General features: G+C 34.8%; 1 protein-coding gene across 1 annotated transcript in view; it reads left to right on the forward strand.

Moving 5' to 3' along the window:
* Window positions 1-18,716, forward strand: part of TAF2 (TATA-box binding protein associated factor 2) — a 91,706-nt gene that overhangs the window by 27,138 nt on the left and 45,852 nt on the right. The window contains exons 10-18 of the mRNA XM_059165721.1: window positions 1,001-1,086; window positions 3,925-4,060; window positions 5,092-5,246; window positions 5,926-6,040; window positions 6,380-6,489; window positions 8,522-8,587; window positions 9,803-10,055; window positions 11,885-12,025; window positions 15,004-15,114. Coding sequence (XP_059021704.1) covers window positions 1,001-1,086; window positions 3,925-4,060; window positions 5,092-5,246; window positions 5,926-6,040; window positions 6,380-6,489; window positions 8,522-8,587; window positions 9,803-10,055; window positions 11,885-12,025; window positions 15,004-15,114 — 1,173 coding nt within the window. The remainder of the gene's footprint in view (window positions 1-1,000; window positions 1,087-3,924; window positions 4,061-5,091; window positions 5,247-5,925; window positions 6,041-6,379; window positions 6,490-8,521; window positions 8,588-9,802; window positions 10,056-11,884; window positions 12,026-15,003; window positions 15,115-18,716) is intronic.

Consider the following 18,716-nt stretch of genomic DNA (forward strand, 5'->3'; position numbering starts at 1 on the left):
GCCCTTTCTGTTCACGTGCATATACATTTTACTCCTCTTGTGCTTAACTCCTTCCTTCTCAAGTGGGAAAATTTCAACCTTTAATATCTTTATGAAATAAACCCCTCCATGTTCCCCTTTTCTCATTTTATGTATCTTCGTCATCCCAACCTAAACTCAAGTAAGCCGGAAGATAATTGTAAAGGATTTCAAACACATCTAAATCAGAAAAGAATTTATACATCTAAACTGGAAGAGTCCATTCTTCATTTCAAAAACTATTAATGAAGAGCAAAAAGAGCATATAGCACTTACAGTGTTTTGGGAACTCCTATAAACATTTTACAAATATTAACTATTAATTTTCCTAAGTAGCTTGTTAGTACTCCCATTTGACAGATGAGGAACTGAAACGAAGAGAGGTTAAATTACTCGGTCAAAGTTACACAGCTAGTAAGTAGTAGAGCCAGAATTCAAACCTGGTTTTTAACTACTTCACTATGATTTTTTACCACTTCTGTATATAGCTTACATATTATTTAAACTAATCATGAGTTTGTAACACAGTTCTGTTGTCTTTTTTTTTTCCACTTAAACTTTCTTTTTTGCTTTGATCTGTATCCTATTAGAGAAGACTGAAGAAGTTTTAAAATGGTAGATTCCTGACATAATTTTATTTTCATTTCTTTTTACTTGCCTAAATCCTCCACCAGAAACAAAATACAAAGAAGGAATAAATGAACTTGGAACACAGGTCAGAGAAGGTTGGGAAGAGCCATTAAGAAAAATTGGCAGGCTGCTGGCCAGCCCTGAAGTCACAAAGGAGAGAAGGCTTTTGGCTTTATTATTGAGCTGACTGTATAGTCTGCTTTGTTTATAAGAACATAAACTACTTTGTAAATACATTTAACGTATTTTAAGAAATTTACATTTTGATTCCAGGAAATGAGAAATCACAGTTCAGTTCTAAAATTTGATACGTAAAGAAATTTGCACTGACTCCTATTTTTATTTTTTTTAGGAGCTAGACAAAATAGTGGCATATGAACTAAAAACTGGTGGAGTTTTACTACATCCCATATTTGGTGGAGGAAAAGAGAAGGATAAGTATGTTTGTTTTTCAGAGGTGGTATTATAAATCTTGTATTAGGGGTTCAGTCTTTGAGGATTACTTGGGATGTGTGTTGAGGCCCACACAGACCAAAATAATAGTATGTAATATTGAAACCACAAATAGTGGTAATACTCTCATTACTTCTTTCCTTACTTTACTGTTTTTACTGCATGTGATGGCTACAAATGGATTTAAACATTAAAGACTCTCAAAAAATATAAGGCTTTACTCTTTTCCATGTTGATTTCCAGATGCTAGTATATTATACTGTTCTTAGAAAGGTTTAAAAATAATGGGAACAAGTATTTCGCTTACGGACCACCAATTATTTTTAAGTTCCGGACATCCTACCTATACCTGTTGGTCTGAATGGTCACCTGCCTAAACACTTACTTACTCTTTGCTTTTTCCCTTCTTTCCTTTTACTTCCCTCCCTCTCTACCTACCTTCTTTCTTTCCCTTTCTCTCCTTATGTTGTGTAGTAAATCCCTGTAAAGAAGACAGCCACTGACAGCAAAATAATGGTACTGGCAGGCAGTCTTGTTTGTTCTAGTGTCCATGGAGTCCCTAAAGGAATGTGGATTGAAATGGGTGGGGAAGTTTTTCTGTATTTTCACTCATTGTTAGCTGACATTTTATATTTTCCTTAACTATGAATGTAGGCAACGGACAGTGTATCTGTGACTTTGTCAACAGTAGAAATCATAGATCTTTTCCTGTCATGTTATAATTGTTAGCAGATATTTTGAAATACCCTGCACTTATCACCACCTCAACATTACTATAATAGACCACTGCCAGATCTCATTATTTAATGTATTAATAAACTAGCACATATATTGGCATATCATAATTTTTAAATATTTTTTATAACTGCATTTCATTATAATTGGTTTTCTATGTAATTCTGTATATTTTATTTTGTGCATATGAAAGCAGTTTCTCAAAAGAGGATGTATAAGATTAACTAGGCTGCCCCAGTGTCTAAAAAAATCACCACAGAGGTTAAGAAATTTAAAGTTGTATAATCAGTAGCCTTTTCTTTGTTGTAGCATGGTCACCAAGACAAGAATAACTTCAGAGGAAAGCATAGAAATTTAAAGTTAGGGAAACTTGGATTTTTGTCAATATTTTAGTGATCGTAGAAAATCACATAACCTTTTGTGTTTTAATATGTAAAATGATGGTAATAGTCCTTAACCAGGTTGGTTGTGAGGATTACTTGAAATCAAGTTTTATAAATACTAGTTCCTTTCACTTTCTTCTCCTGACTGCCTGCTATGTGGCAGTCCCAGCATATGATTAGAGCATTGCCATGGTGTGTAAATACTATTTACACTGAAGGCTTTTACTTTGGTTCTGCCCATTTATTTAGCTCTTGTATGTTTAATTTTTAAAGGCAAAAAAAGTCTGGAAGCAATATACCTCCCTCCCATCAGTTCCTCTTAGAAAATAGCCATAACCACTTTTTATCTGTGTGTGTGTGTGTGTGTGTGTGTGTGTGTGCGCCTTTATTTATGTATGGCATTACCAAATGTAGTTCAGTCATACATACATTACTGTGGAACTGCCAAATTGACAAATACTTTTAAGTTTTGATATGCCATGTTATTAAGCAAGTGTAATGACTACCCTTACACATTAATTGTGAGAGTGTAATTTGGTACAGTAATTTTGGGTAATTTGTTGGTACCAATTAAATAGCCATTTAAAGTAGGTGATTTTGAGATTCAGTAGTTGTATTTCTAACTCTGTTGTAATAGAAATTCTACTTCTAGACATTTGCCATACAGAAATACTTGCACATGTGTAAAAAGACATTCACTACAGCATTATTTAAAATAATGAAAAATTTTAAACATCTTAAGTGTTCATGTGAAAACAAGGTCTTGCTTACAGAAAGCACACCCTGGGTTCCAACTTCATTTAGACAAGAAACATATACATGTGAAAACAAGGTCTTGCTTACAGAAAGCACACACTGGGTTCCAACTTCATTTAGACAAGAAACATATACATGTGAAAACAAGAACATCTTAAGTGTTCATATATGTTATAATTTTTTTTTTAATAGACTGTACTTTTCTTTTTTTTTTTTTTTTTTAAAGATTTTTATTTATTTATTTGACAGAGAGAGATCACAAGTAGGCAGAGAGGCAGGCAGAGAGAGAGAGGAGGAAGCAGGCTCCCTGCTGAGCAGAGAGCCCGATGCGGGACTCGATCCCAGGACCCTGAGATCATGACCTGAGCTGAAGGCAGCGGCTTAACCCACTGAGCCACCCAGGCGCCCCGTAGACTGTACTTTTCTTTTAATGATTTTCTTTTAATGATGATGATGATCATTTCAGAATTTAGAATTTTTACCTAGTCAGTCTGGTCTTTGTCCCCTGGATTTTATTTATTTAGTTAGTTTCTTTTTTTTTTAAAGAAAGATTTTTCCCACCCTAAAATAGGACAAGAAATTTTTTCCTTCTTCTAGTACTTTTATAATTGTTTTTGTTATGCAGTGCACCTGGAATTTTTTGTGTGTATATGGTTTAACCTTGGAATATTGGTTAGAATTGTATTAATTATAATGATGAATTTGGAGAGCACTAAAATATGGACATTGTTCTTATCTAGGAGCTTGGATTTGTTTTTACTAAAATTTTCCTTTATGTTTTTTCATGAAACTTCATAATTTTCTTGCAGTTTAATTTATTTTTAGAAATTTCCTACTTGTCTTGCTCTCATGCTAAGACATTACTGAGTTATATTATCATGATGTGGCCATGAAACTTGTTTATTTAACACAAATTTGTCTTATTAAGTACAGTTGTTTATATTTTTAGTCCGGCATCTCATCTACACTTTTCAATAAAGCATCCACATACACTTTCCTGGGAATACTACACTATGTTTCAGTGTAAAGCTCACCTCGTGATGAGATTGATTGAAAATAGGATCAGTATGGAATTCATGCTACAGGTAAGTAGTATTGAAGTTAAGGACTTAACAGTTACAAAGAAAGATACATTCTATTTATATAAACTGAATGCTATTCTGTAGAATAGGAGTCAGGCCTCTGGGGTTGTAGGAGGAATTCTGTTTCTAATTAGCTGTTTGCTCACAAAGTAATCTGTGCTTTTCGTTTGTTTCCTCAGATGTAGAATGAGTATCAATACTTACCCATTTAATGCCGGATTGTCATGGTTATAAAATTAGAATGTGGGAATGAAAGTAAAACCTATTTGTATATATGATTTTGTATTTAGCATTATTTAAAATATTAAGGGTGAACTGCCACTTACGAGTGTTTTCAATAAAAAAACCCAAACCTGTCTAAAAGATGTTTATTTATGCTACTATTAAATTCTGTCATATATTTTAAGCAACTTTTGGTGTAAATAGTTGAGATCTAGTGGTTGAGGTAGTAGAAGTAAGATGTATTGTAAATGGTCAGCTATTTTTTTTTCCACTGATAACATTCTTACAGGTGAGTGAAAAAAAATTTTTTAGTAATTTTTAAAGCATTTTATGTTTGCCTTAAAATTAAGTTTCTTTAATCTTTCTGTCCTTCACCTTACCTTTAAAGTGGAGCAATATTAAATGAGAGATGGTCCATAAAGAAACTTGTAGAGCTGTGTAAGTCTTAATGAGTGTTCTCAATTTGCAAAATGTTTAGTTTCTTTGAAAGTTCATGATACAATAAATTATAGGTGTTCTATATTATTGTTATTATAATCCTTAAAAACAATGTTCATTGTTTGCCTAGGACATCATTAAAATTGATTTATATTTTGAGGAAGAACAGATTTATAGTCTGGCTGTTTAAATCTTTGCATACTTTTATTGCTAATAGTCTTTAACTAGATCTGCCTATATAGTAAGATATGAAATGTATTAATTTTGTAATTTACTATAGTTAAGTCATAATGCAAAATGGGTATAGTACAGAATTAAAAACAATGTATATTGTGTTACACAAACTTACTAAATGACCCTTTTCATCCGTACAGGTCTTCAATAAACTGCTAAGTTTGGCTAGTACTGCTTCATCACAGAAGTTCCAGTCACATATGTGGAGTCAGATGTTGGTTTCCACATCTGGATTTTTGAAATCCATCTCAAATGTCTCTGGCAAAGACATCCAGCCTTTAATAAAGCAGTGGGTGTATCCTTTTCAGTAGCAGCTCACCAAGGAGGGGAAGGGAATAAAGTTATATGTGTCAGGGGAAGGAGGCAAAAGAAAGATTTGGGAGACCAAAGGAGAACTATTTAAGTTGCTAAACAGTAGTAGAAATAACTAGGAACTGTAAATCATTTCTGCTGAGGTACCTATTAATCATTGAGATATACACACATATATGTTTATGCTTGTAAAATTTGGCATATTTTGAATTGCTTTTTAGTATGTGAGTATTGCAGTAGGCTTGATGGTGGGGGAGGTGAGTAATCCACCAGAAAGGCCTGGAGGACGGCTCGTTAGATGTAGCGGTCTGGTGGCTTTTAGATGTGGTTAGGGGTTGGCACAACTTAAGTGCTACCTGGGAACTTTTCAATTTTTACTTTTTTTTTCATATCAAAGAACTATTATATTAATAAACCAGTACAGTGGTTTTACTTCTTTCAAAACACAAATTTGTTAATATTTCAGAAATTTTGTTTAAATCTGGGGAAACAGTTTTCACAAAAATTTTGAATACTTTGCCACCTGGTTTACCCTGAAGTGTGTTCTCAGGCCTTGAACTGGTGAGAATGTGTCTGAAAGTTATCACCTACTATAATGAGTCAGTTATTTTGTTTAGTACATATTCATCTCAGAATTCAAAAGTTCCTTTACAGTTCTGTAGAGACCAGAGTGGAGTGGTAAAATTTTATGGAAGTTTTGCATTTAACAGAAAACGAAATGTTTTGGAATTAGAAATAAAGCAAGATTATACATCCCCTGGAACTCAGAAATATGTGGTAAGATTTTTTTCCAAGTGGCCTTTTTTACTGCTTTCTTCCCTGTTTCAATATAGGAAGAGCTTTTGGGTGGAGAACTGATTAGAAGATATATGAGATTTTGTTTGCAAAGGTGGAAATTGAGAAAACACAAACTATCAATGATGGAGGTTATGATGGAGATTTCAGGGGACACAGGTTACCCCAGTTCTCCCCTCCTTTGGTGCCAACTACCTTTCTGTGTCTCCTGATACAAATTTTCCATAGTACTGTTTTATATCTTGAAATACATGCCTGTATATGTAAGAATACATACATAGTATTTTTCTAACATTATCTTTGAACACTTTCTTTTTAAAGGGACCACTTAAAGTGACAGTGCAGGAGTTAGATGGATCTTTCAATCATACGTTGCAAATCGAAGAAAACAGCCTTAAACATGATATTCCCTGTCATTCCAAAAGCAGAAGGTAGGCATTGAATCATAACTTTAAACTGCAGTTGATAATTAAACTGAAAGTCTCACAGATTAAAATGCCAAAATAAAAATCCCAATATATACCCAAGTTTCAAGTAAAGAACACATTATCTGGTATCTTTTTTTCTTCCTTCTATTTCAAGTTGGTATTACCAAATATTCTTTATTTGATTTCTGTTCTTGACATTTTTTTCTTTGAATTAGTTAATTTAAAAACTTAGATTTAAGAATCTTTATTTTATAGGGTCACTGGGAGGTGGAATAGAAGTTTGATTTTTTTTTGGAGTCAGGAAAAATTCAAGGCAAATTGCTTGGTTTATTAGTCCCATTGGATTAATATCTATAGTAAACTTGGGGAAATGATCATTAAATATAAAGGAAGGCGCTGAATACCTATGTCATAAAAATCCGCTGCATTTTCTTTGCTTTATGTTTCTCCTTTTTTCTGTATGCCTTTACAGAACATTCTTTTTTTTTTTTTTAATTTATTTATTTTAAGTAATCTCTATACCCAGTGTGGAGCTTGAACTCGCAACCCTGAGATCAAGAGTCACATGCTCCTCCACCTGAGCCAGCCAGGTGCCCCTTCATTTATTTATTTTAAGCAATCCTATACCCAACATGGAACTTGAACTCCTGACCCCAAGATCAGGAGTTGCTGAGCCAACCAGGTGCTCCTTAAAAAATCTTCTTGTTGGGGCACCTGCGTGACTCAGTGGGTTAAAGCCTCTGCCTTCTGCTCAGGTCATGGTCTCAGGGTCCTGGGATCAAGCCCCGCATCAGGCTCTCTGCTCAGCAGGGAGCCTGCTTCCCCCTCTCTCTCTGCCTGCCTCTTTGCCTACTTGTGATCTCTCTCTGTGTGTCAAATAAATAAATAAAATCTTAAAAAAACAAAAAAAAAACAACCCTTTTTGTTGTTTTTCAAAAAGGCACATTGTCATTTTCCTTAAAAAGTACCTGTATCCCTGGGGCTATTAGTACATTATATGTTAATAAAAAATAATAAAGTATTCAACCGTTCATCTTCAATGTAGTATATTTTTTCTTTACCACTGTTGTTAGCTATTAGCATGTATTCTGAATAAAAAGATGGGAACATTTTTGTGCTTTGCTGGAGGATTATGTAGTAATATCAGAACTTCAGAAACAGAAGTTTTACAGTCACGACTACATTGAGGTCATGTCAGACAGATGAGGATGTCAGTTGATTGTAACGGCCTTCAGAAACTTGACTGTGAAATTTCCCTGAAACCATTTTTTCTCTGCAAAAATTCTTTCTTAGTTCAGGCTGAAATTTCTCTTCCTTTTATTCTGTTTCTGCCTTGGAAATTGGGAACATCCTATTGCTACCCTTTTCATAACATTGCCTCAGGGATTTTTCTCTATAGTAACAGTATGTCCTTTGGGTATTCTTTGGTGTGAGGAACACAGGAAGACTGTTCTCTGTTCCTGTTTTAATTTGTAGTCTTCCAAGTTTTTAGTAGATTTTATCATTCAAGAGTAATTTGCATGGAAGTAGTTGCTTTTTGGAGGACTTATCCTAAACCTTTTTCATATTGATCAGTTGTACATGTTTATTAATATTGTTAAGATGTTTTATAGTTAACCACATACTTCATTTCGTATGGGATAGCTCCTTGCTCCTTGTCTCGGTTCAGGCCTGGTTATTTTTTCAATTTTTTTTATAAAGGATTTCTTTGTTGATAGATCGATCTTTTCTGTATATAATTGCAGATTACCAGTTTTTAGAAGTATATCCATGTTTTAACCAGGCATTTAGCTATATATTTTTGCTTTTTGTTAAGCTTTCATCAGGAAGAGTTTTGAGTATCATTGACTTCTTTCCCTTCAGCTTCAAAATAGATTTTTTTTGGTGTTTAAATTCCATTACATTCACTATCCCTTCTTCCTTAAGCTGTCTTATAACATTGCCTGAAGTTTTTATTTTGAGCTTCAGCTGTTCTTATCTCCTTTCTGAATTGAAAATGTCATAGTTTGTAAACTTAACTTTTCCCTGAATGTAGGAATAAGAAGAAAAAAATTCCACTCATGAATGGAGAAGAAGTTGACATGGATCTTTCTGCGATGGAGTAAGTTACTTGAGTTTAAGGATGTAATATTGTATGCCTTGTCGTTTGTCTCATTACTACACACACCTAAAAGTATGTAAATGTGTTGAAATTGGTGCTTTTAAAACTTTGAAAGTCCATAGAAGTGCAATGTTTCTCAAACTGTAATGTGCGTGTCAGTCATGTGCGGATCTTCTTAATATACAGTTTCTGATCTAGTACTTCTCTAGTGGGTCCTGATAGTCTGTATTTCTAGGGAGCTCTCAGATGATCCAGGTTCTTTTTGTCTTTGGTCAAGGCTTCAGGGCATTTTGAGGCTCCCCGTGCTTTCAAAATACAATTTAAATATCACTGTTCTAAATTTTATGTGGTAGTATTTACTGATAGGCAGTGTTTAATTTTTTAAAATACTATAACTCAGACTTCGTTTTGCTCATCCATATTGTGCCTCTGTGGTTTTTTTTTTTTTTTTATTAAATATCTGTAATTATTTACTGGCTTGGTTGCCAAATGTTACTGCTGTTTATATATATATATATACACATACATATACATATACTTTTTCCATATCAAGTGCCTTTCCTGTAGTAAGCACCCACTAGTATTTGGTGAATTAAAGTAGTATTTTAGGTAGTGTCCTTTTGATGATGGTGTTGACATAGACTAGATTTTTTTAAACTGGGAGTTACTTTGACAAGAATGGGGGAATAAATTCATAATATGCCTCTGAACTATGATTTCAGAGCTTGCTATTTGAAAAAGATGATCATGAATCGAACATTTTTTTTTTAAAAAGTATTAAAAATCAGTTAATTTAGTAAAATAAATTCATTTCTTAGTCACAGATTGATTCCAAGAAATGATGGCGTTTATAGCCATAGTCAGTTAGGCTATAGGCCATGGAATGAAGAAATTTGATCTCATTCTTTTTTTTCACATTATATAATCACAAATCAAAATCCCCAAATTAATATTTTGAGATGGAATTTCTTTGTGACCACTGTCGTCTTATCCTTGAGGGATCTTTTAAGTAACATTAGTAAAGATTAACTATTGTGAGAAAGTTTGAAGTACATTAAATCCAATGAGAATGTTGTCAGTGTGATTAAAAAAATACAGTAAAAGTTCAGGCAGTCTTGAGTATTGCATAGAGAAGAGAATCTGTTTAATAAATGCTTAGTTTTTATTTTAAAAATATCTAAAATTGAATCAAAAGAAAATTTTATTTTCTTTCAGTGCTGATTCCCCTTTGCTGTGGATAAGGATAGACCCAGATATGTCAGTGCTGAGGAAAGTAGAATTTGAGCAAGCTGATTTCATGTGGCAGTATCAGCTCCGCTATGAGAGGGATGTCGTCGCACAGCAGGAGTCCATTCTGGCCTTGGAGAAGTTCCCTACGCCAGCATCTCGCCTTGCACTCACTGACATATTAGAACAAGAGCAGTGTTTCTACCGAGTAAGAATGTCTGCTTGCTTCTGCCTCGCAAAGGTGAGGTGATGCATAGTAGAAAGAAAACATGATTACTGCATTAAAAAAAACAAAAACAAAAACCCAAAAAACTCTGGTAATGAATTAGCATTTATTGAAGTCTTTAATTTTACTTGGTAGCTGGTCCCTCAAAAGCTTTTTTCCAAATATGTTTAATAAGACTGATTCAAAAGGAAAATATTTTGATCTGAAAATAGATAATGCATTAAAAGTTTGTAATTGTCGGGGCGCCTGGGTGGCTCAATGAGTTAAACCTCTGCCTTCGGCTCAGGTCATGATCTCAGGGTCCTGGGATTGAGCCCCACATCCATCCAGTTCTCTGCCCAGCAGGGAGCCTGCCTTCCCCTCCCCCTCTGCCTGCCTCTCTGCCTACAGAATGAACTTATACCAGAAGTTCAGACCAAGGTTTAAAAAAAAAATTTTTTTTTATTGTCAAACCGAAAGTCAGATTTTAAAATTCTTTTTTTTTTTTTTAAGATTTTATTTATTTATTTGACAGACAGAGATCACAAGTAGGCAGAGAGTCAGGAAGAAAGAGAGGAGGAAGCAGGCTCCTGGCTGAGCAGGGAGCCCGATGCGGGACTGGATCCCAGCACCTGGGATCATGACCTGAGCCGAAGGCAGAGGCTTAACCTACTGAGCCACCCAGGCGCCCCCGAAAGTCAGATTTTAAATTCAAAGAGGATTGCTCACCATTTTATTGAATTGCCAAACCCATCCTGTTAAAGCACAGAATGCATTTGGCAAGAAATTCCTTAGTTTGAGTGGTGCTTTACGTTAAAATTATAGGAAATCAGTTTCTCTTAACTAGTCTGTGTGGTGATTATTTCATGTTGGTTTGGGTTTAGTAACCAATATCAGTGATACATAACTTAAAATGATAGGTTCTATAATTTCACGTGCTAGAAAAGTTAATTTATTAAGAAAACTAAATATTTTTCTTTAGATGCAAAAAAACTGAAGGTAGAACAAATGAAAACCAGAAAAACGCAGACAAAAATTTGTCCAGAAATACTGGGTTCCAGGTATTTTTAAAAAAGTCTTGATATAGGTTCATTTGCATTTAGTGACTGCCCTGCCTTCCTCACTGCTAAAATCCATTTGCCCAGCATTTCTGAAGATTATAATGGTTAGATTCGTTTTGTCTTTAATGGTCACTATTGAGTATTACATTGCTACATCCTGCTCAGATATGTGAGGGACAGCATGGTATTTGATAGATCATCTGCTAAGGATATGATTTCATTGCTTCTACAAAGATCTTTGTGATTCTTGCATGCTAAATTCTTAGCAGGTCCATGAAATTATAGACTGTTATTTAAAATTATAAATTATTCTTTTCAGACATAATTTCTATATACTCTAAAAGTTTCAGTAGCAATATATGGTTTTTCTGTAGAGCATTCTTGCAGACTTAAACATTAGCACTGTACTTGGCTTATTTTTCAGTTAGGGTAGACTTTAAAACCTTATTTAAAATTTATGGTGATGATTCTGTTTGGTAATTTGAAGTGTTAGAATTATATTTTCTTAAATGAAAAGGACAAACTTATTCAGAATAGAAGCCTTTTGCAAATATTTTTTTTTAAAACATAACAGAATGCTCCAACTTAGAAATTATAGAAAATATAAGTGTACATAAGAATGGGGGGGAGGTGAGTTAATTTTTTTTGGAAATGGTAATAAAAGGCTAAAATTATTAAATTTCTGAGAATTAAAATTGTTGAAAACAAATCCAATTGTATTAATAGATTTTAAGAAGCTATTTTATTTATTTAAAAATATGTTTTCAGTGGTAATGGAAATTACTTCATTCTAATTATTTGCAGATTGCAAATTCAATGGTGAGCACATGGACAGGACCACCAGCCATGAAATCACTTTTTACTCGAATGTTTTGTTGCAAAACTTGTCCAAACATTGTGAAAACAAACAACTTTATGAGCTTTCAAAGCTATTTTCTACAAAAGGTACAGTTTACTTTCTACTTTGTTATAATTGTTTTTTGCTGTTATCTGTGTATCTCAGTTGAACTTGGGGACTATTTAAATAGCAGGTATGTTTACTTTTTTATAAAATGTTTGCCTTTGTTCTATTTTTGGTTCTTCAAAATGTTCCCCAGGGGCATCTGGTGGTTCAGTTGGTCAGGTGTTTGCCTTTGGCTCAGGCCCCGATTCAGGCTCCGTGCTCAGTGGGGAGTCTGCTTCTCACTCTGCCCCTCACCTGCTCATGCTCTCTCTCTCTTTCTCTCTCAAAATCAAAATCTTAAAAAAAAAAATGTTCCCCAAATTTTAATTGATAATTCATTGAGATTATGAGCTGTGTGTAAGTAGCTGTCAACATTTATACTAAAGTAAACAGAAATGGATAATTTGACCTTTTGGTTGGTCATCTAGGGGATGGAGGTATGGGTGAGTCCTTCTGATGGCAGTCATTCCAGAATGTGGACAGCCCTTCCGAAACAGACAAGTACAGTACCCATCTCTGGTTTCAGTCTTAGCTCTGCTCTCACTAGCAGTTTGCACGTGGATAAGTTTCTTAACCCTGTAAGCTTCAGTTTACTCAATTGTAAAATTTGTCTTTTTAAAAATCAAATAGACCAAGTATATAAAGTGTTTTTACACTATATCAGATAGAAAATTTTATATATATATATATATATATAGAAAGTCACAGTGGTGTGATGGTGTCACTGTTTTAGGAAGGGATATGGAAATGGCAGGATTTTCAACATCTGGGCAATTTGCAAACCACTTGTAAAATGTTTTGATTGGTTTAATGATGATGATGATGATGATGAAGATGAAGGCAGGGGTGCCTGGGTGTCTCACTCAATTAAGCGTCCACCTCTTGATTTTGGTTGGCTCAGTTTGTGATCTCAGGGTCGTGAAATTGAGCCCTGCATCAGACTCTGTGCTAGGTGTGGAGCCTCCTTAAGATTCTCTTTCTCCTCTCCCTCTGTTCCTCCTCCTCCTCCTCTCTCTCTCTTCTATGTGTGTGTGTGTGTGTGTGCTCTCTAAAAAAAAAAAAAGAATATATAATAAGGGCAGAGTTCAGATTAAGTAAATCAAACTGGAAAGAGGAATGAAGTTGAAGTAGAAAAAACTAACAAAGCCTATTTAATAATTTTGGTGTTGAGGAGTGGGAGAAAGACATGTCGTGGATAAAGCAGTGGGTTATTTTGTATTAAGGAAGAAGAAACTTGAGGCATGTTTGGCACAGAGAAAGGAATCTGTGGAAAGGGTGAGATGAAATATTCAAGTGGGAGCAAGTAAATATAAAAAAGAGAAGGCAAAGTCAATTCTAAAGATACAGGAGTGGGTGGGACGCAGTTGGGAGGTTTCTTTTAGAAAAGATAAGAACATTCCTTTTTCTGAGGCAGGTGGAAAGCAAATTGGAAGTGGGTGAAATGATAGATGTTGAGGGGTTGTTAGGTAAGGTGAGATTTATATTTGGCAGTGGGAGATACCTACTGAAAGCAGAAGTCATGATATAATTAGAATGAATTTCATCAGCAGAACAGATTCAGGATGAACCAGGTTTTGGGAAAGCCAATATTGGTGTGATCAAAGAAGTCTAGGTGACGTGTCATTTTAAAGGACTGAACATTCTCTAGTACTTAACTTGTTGCCCAGCTCTCTCTTGCCATTTCACTAATTCATGGTGTGGAGACAAGTTAATTTCTGTGTCTAACCAGAATGTTCCCTTCATTGTGCCATTGTGTCCATATACCTTATATTGTGTTTCATATTGGGAGGTGTGTCCCATTAGTGAGAGGGATGAGATCAGTTTGTAAGTTTTGGTTTGTTTGTTTGTTTGTTTTGTTTTTAAATAAAATAGTAGGCAGTATCAGAAGGCAACATATCTTATAAGGGTATAAAGTGTTTGTGGTTTTAATTAGTATACATGACATTTGTTTGTGTGTAGATTGGGATGTAAATGTATTTCTTATTGTGGGTTGCAGTCAAAAAAGTTGGAAAAGTAATGCTTGTAGACCAGTTTCTTTCACATAATACTTTGGTGCCAGAAAAGACAGAAAAGATTACTGTAAGTCAAACCTGAGTTTCTTAAGGGCAGAACAGGCATTATGCAGGTATTTCTGTGGAAAAGAACCTTTCCTTCCGTTCTTAGGGCACGGACACTGTCTTCTGTTACATTGTGGTAACACTGACGGTCTTAGCGCTTCTACTCCTTCATGCAAGCAAAGGAGTTTACCCTCCTTTTTGTCCTGCAGTTTGGAAGATGCTGTTAGTTTGAATCAGATGAGAGCATAGTCCAAATCTCCCTGGGTACTGAGGACTATGATGACTTCATCTGTGGTTCTTTCTTGAGTTTAAATAGCTTGGTTTTACTGGTAAAGGTTACCACTGTGTGAGTCAGGTTTCCACTTCTTTAGGAAAATTCCCTGTGAAAATCTGGAAAGGGAAAAGTTAGGCTGGATTTTAGGTAATATACCATTTTCTTTAGGTTGAGAGTGGGGGGGTACTGCAGAATCAGTGTCTCTCAGACTCGTGATCTCTTTCCTGTCTGTCGCATGCTTCCAGCCACTGTATCATCTGATCCTAAACATGGTTGTGAGGAAGCAAGGCTCTTAACTAGGCAGCTGGCTAAAATAATCGTTTTGGTAGTAGAGTAGGACTTGAAGAATAGTCTCTAGTGTTAAAACCCATTCCTTTTCCACTGTAAGACACAGAACTGCATTTACATAATTAATAATGACATATACTTTACTTCATCAAATGAAGACATAGGCACACAGGCTACAGACTACTCTGCCCTTGGTTTGTTACTCTGCTCTCAGTTGCAATGTGTCCCATGTTCCCAGTGAGAAGGGGTGAGAATTAGAGGGTTAAGCGTTAGTATATTCTGCATATACTAAAATGAATTGTCGTAACAGAAGAGGTTATTATATGCTTAAAAAGTTTTTTTCTTCCTTTTTTTTTTGTAGACTATGCCAGTTGCAATGGCTTTATTGAGAGATGTTCACAACCTTTGCCCCAAAGAAGTCTTAACATTCATTTTAGACTTAATCAAGTACAATGACAACAGAAAAAATAAGGTAAGGTACTTTAATGAATATTATGAAACTACCTAGTGACATTTTGTTCTTAAAGAAATATTTAGACTGTGAAATCATTGTTGAGTTCATGGTAGTTGAAATTTCTTGAGACTATCTACAGTATATATTTGTTTTATAATACACAAATATGATTTATTATAATAACCAGTAGAAGACAACCCAAGATTAGTTGTTTGTTTGAATTAGCTGTTTTTTTGCATGTTCCTCATACCTGTGGCAGTGTGGAAATAGTAGTGTATCAGATTTCAGGAATCCAACTAAAACTTGATTTGGGGAAGTCTGACAGCCCAGTTATTTTTTTTTCTTTTTTCTATTGCCATGTGATACAGAGAAAACAGTTCCCTCCGGGGATAATTTATTCATTAATAAATTTAACTTTTTACTATAATGTACGTTTATTAATTTATTTAGCAAATAGCTGTTGAGTGCTATGCTTCAAAAATCATTTCATCTTGTAATTCTAACAGTCAGCAAATGTTTTTGAAAATACATGCTATGCTAGGCAATATACTGTGTTAAACAGAAAGAAGAGTTGGTAGATGGCATCCAGAATTTTGTTTACTCATTAAACATCTCTTGAACAACTGCTGTTATTTCACAGTTTGACTCTGGACCCTCACAGATTCAACCTAATGGGGAAATCAGACAAGTAAACAGTTAATAGTCATCCCATAGTAGAAATATGTTTAGACTTTTCTAGAGCAATTCAAAGAAAGTAGTGCCTTCCAAAGGGTATAGAGAGACAAACTCAGGGAAGTTTTGTATACAAGTGGTGACTTTCAAACTAAGTCCTAAAGATGAATAGGATTTTCCCGGTGTTATTCCAGGAAGAAGGAACAGGACATGTAAAGACACATGTATCTGATAAGGCAGGTAATTAGAAATCAGGAACAGTTAATGAAACATCACAACAGTAAAGAAAAAGTGACAAATATATTTATTAAAAAATGGTGATTGGTAATGAAAATCAGGAAGACCAATTTTTCCTCAGGTCCGTAGAATAATATTCAAATGATTTAAGCTAAAAAGAGTCCTTAAAAAATTAATACTTTAAAAGTACATTATAGTTGATAGACTTTTTCTTTCCATTTTTGAATACTGTTAAAACATTTTTAGGGCCGCCTGGGTGGCTCAGTGGGTTTTGGCTCAGGTCATGATCCAAGGGTCCTGGGATCGAGCCCCGAATCAGGCTCTCTGCTCAGCAGGGAGCCTGCCTCCCCCTCTCTGCCTGCCTCTCTGCCTGCTTGTGATCTCTCTCTCTGTGTCAAATAAATAAATAAAATCTTTAAAAAAATTTTTTTATAAGATTCTTTTCTAGTCTTCTGGTTTGTTTTGACTTTGATTTATAGTATTCCTTTCTTCCTCTACACATGAATTTCTTTTATTTGAAGATCTTAGGTTATTTCAGATGATATCGAATCAAAATTACATTCAGATGGAAGGGGAATATACTTTGTAAAATTGTTTATGTCAGTTCTTGTTTCGGGGGGTTGCTTATGTAATTAAAATCATGGTAGCCCCAGTATAGTACTTTTACTTTGTAAAGTGATTTCATCTACCTTAATTTCTTTAAACCTTACTTTTTTTGGAGTTGACAAATGAAAGAAGAACACAGAGGTTGAGAGTTGAAAATTAACAGTAAGTGTAATCTGGGAATTGTGCTGTGAGCTGTTGCCACCCATCTATGTGGTGATCTTTTTAGTGCACCATGCTACTTTATATGACGCTATATTTGTAAGGTGCATACTGACAGTATGAAATTTTACACTTCCATTGTTTTTTTTTGCAGAACAACATAAGACTCAATTTCTTGTAACTTTGAGAAGAAGGCTAATCAGGTGTTATAGTTAGTGGCTGTAAGATTAGCATACTAATCTTGGAAGATATTAAGGATAGAATAAATACAATAATGATAACAATAGTAATAATAAAATAAACTGTATTTTGTGTGTTCCATGGCCAGTACCAAAATATGTATCATCTAATATGATTCTCATCAGATATCTGAAATAGAGACAATTATCTCAATTTTCCTTTGAGGAGATTAGAAGCTAATAAAGATTTACCTGAGGGTAATAAGCCAGATGTGTAGAAATGCCAACAAGAAGTTGAGAATCAGTGGAAAATATTTAAAAATTTTTTAACATCGGGGCGCCTGGGTGGCTTAGTGGGTTAAAGTCTCTGCCTTCGGCTCAGGTCATGATCTCACGGTCCTGGGATCAAGCCCTCCATTGGGCTCTCTGCTCAGCGGGGAGCCTGCTTCCTCCTCTTTCTCTCTCTCTGCCTGCCTCTGCCTACTTGTGATCTCTCTCTCTCTCTGTCAAATAAATAAATAAAATCTTAAAGAAAAATTTTTTTTTTTAACATCTCATTAACTGGGTAGAAACTGGGTAGAGCATGAAATTCAATACTCTGGGTAAGTTTTCAAGAAGTTTGAAATTAAACCCCCTTAAAGCCTAGTGAATAGCCATTTTCTATGATAATCTTTTATACATATATGTGAATTTCTAATAAATAATATATGTATATGGAATTTCTGTTTTGTTAATTACAGTACACAGAACATGGGTTGAACTATTCCTGACTCTCAAAGATCATTGTTAAAAACATCAGTCAGTCTTTGCTATAGTACACTGATACTGATGCCTTCAGGGTATTTTTTTGTTTTGTTTTTTGTAGGAATTTTCGCTATACCGAATACCTCCGACCTTCCAGGTGTTCTGCAAATTATTTCTTCCTCTTTGTCTCTTATAACCGTAAGGTGATGGGATAATCTAGCTTGTTCAATTAGGATTATATAGTAGCTGTGGAAATTGGATGTGGTCAGAGGGATAAATATTAAATCTTTTTGGTTTTCCTAGTTCACCCACTCCCCCATCTCATTTTTAAAGATTTTTAAAGATTATTTATTTATTTATTTGACAGAGACAGATCACAAGTAGACAGAGAGGCAGGTAGAGAGAGAGAGGGAAGCAGACTCCCTGTTGAGTAGAGAGCCCGATGCGGAACTCGATCCCAGGACCCTGAGATCATGACCTGAGCCGAAGGCAGAGGCTTTAACCCACTGAGCCACCCAGGCGCCCCTCCCCCATCTCATTTTTAATTTCCAAGTTCATTCCGTGATTTGAATACTTAAGTCAGAAATAGCGTAAATGGACTATAGTAAATTTACTATAGTAAATGGACTCTTGCTTTGTTGGCAAAGTAGTTACCAGAAGGTAATAAGAAGCAGATCAGAATATTTGAAGAAAACTGGTAATTTGAATAATCTCTGAATGGAAAGAGTCTTTCTAAATTGGAAACAAGACTTAGAACCTGGAAAAGAAAAGGTTGATAAATGCCACAATGTTAAAACAAAATTAGGCTGATAAAAATCCATGATTTTTTTCCCTGGCTCCGGAGGGAAAGATTAGGACTTTGAGAGATTAAAGTTTTAATGATTAATTTTGCAATCATGAAAATGATTTGAAAACAAAACTTGGTCCATAGTGAACATGTGCAGAGTATTTTTTCTTTGATTTTTGTTTTTTTGTTTGTGTCTTATTTTTTTCTGCCCAGTATCTAAACATAGGCACGTGTTG

Source organism: Mustela lutreola, chromosome 3, assembly GCF_030435805.1.
Source record: "Mustela lutreola isolate mMusLut2 chromosome 3, mMusLut2.pri, whole genome shotgun sequence".
NCBI lineage: Eukaryota > Metazoa > Chordata > Mammalia > Carnivora > Mustelidae > Mustela > Mustela lutreola.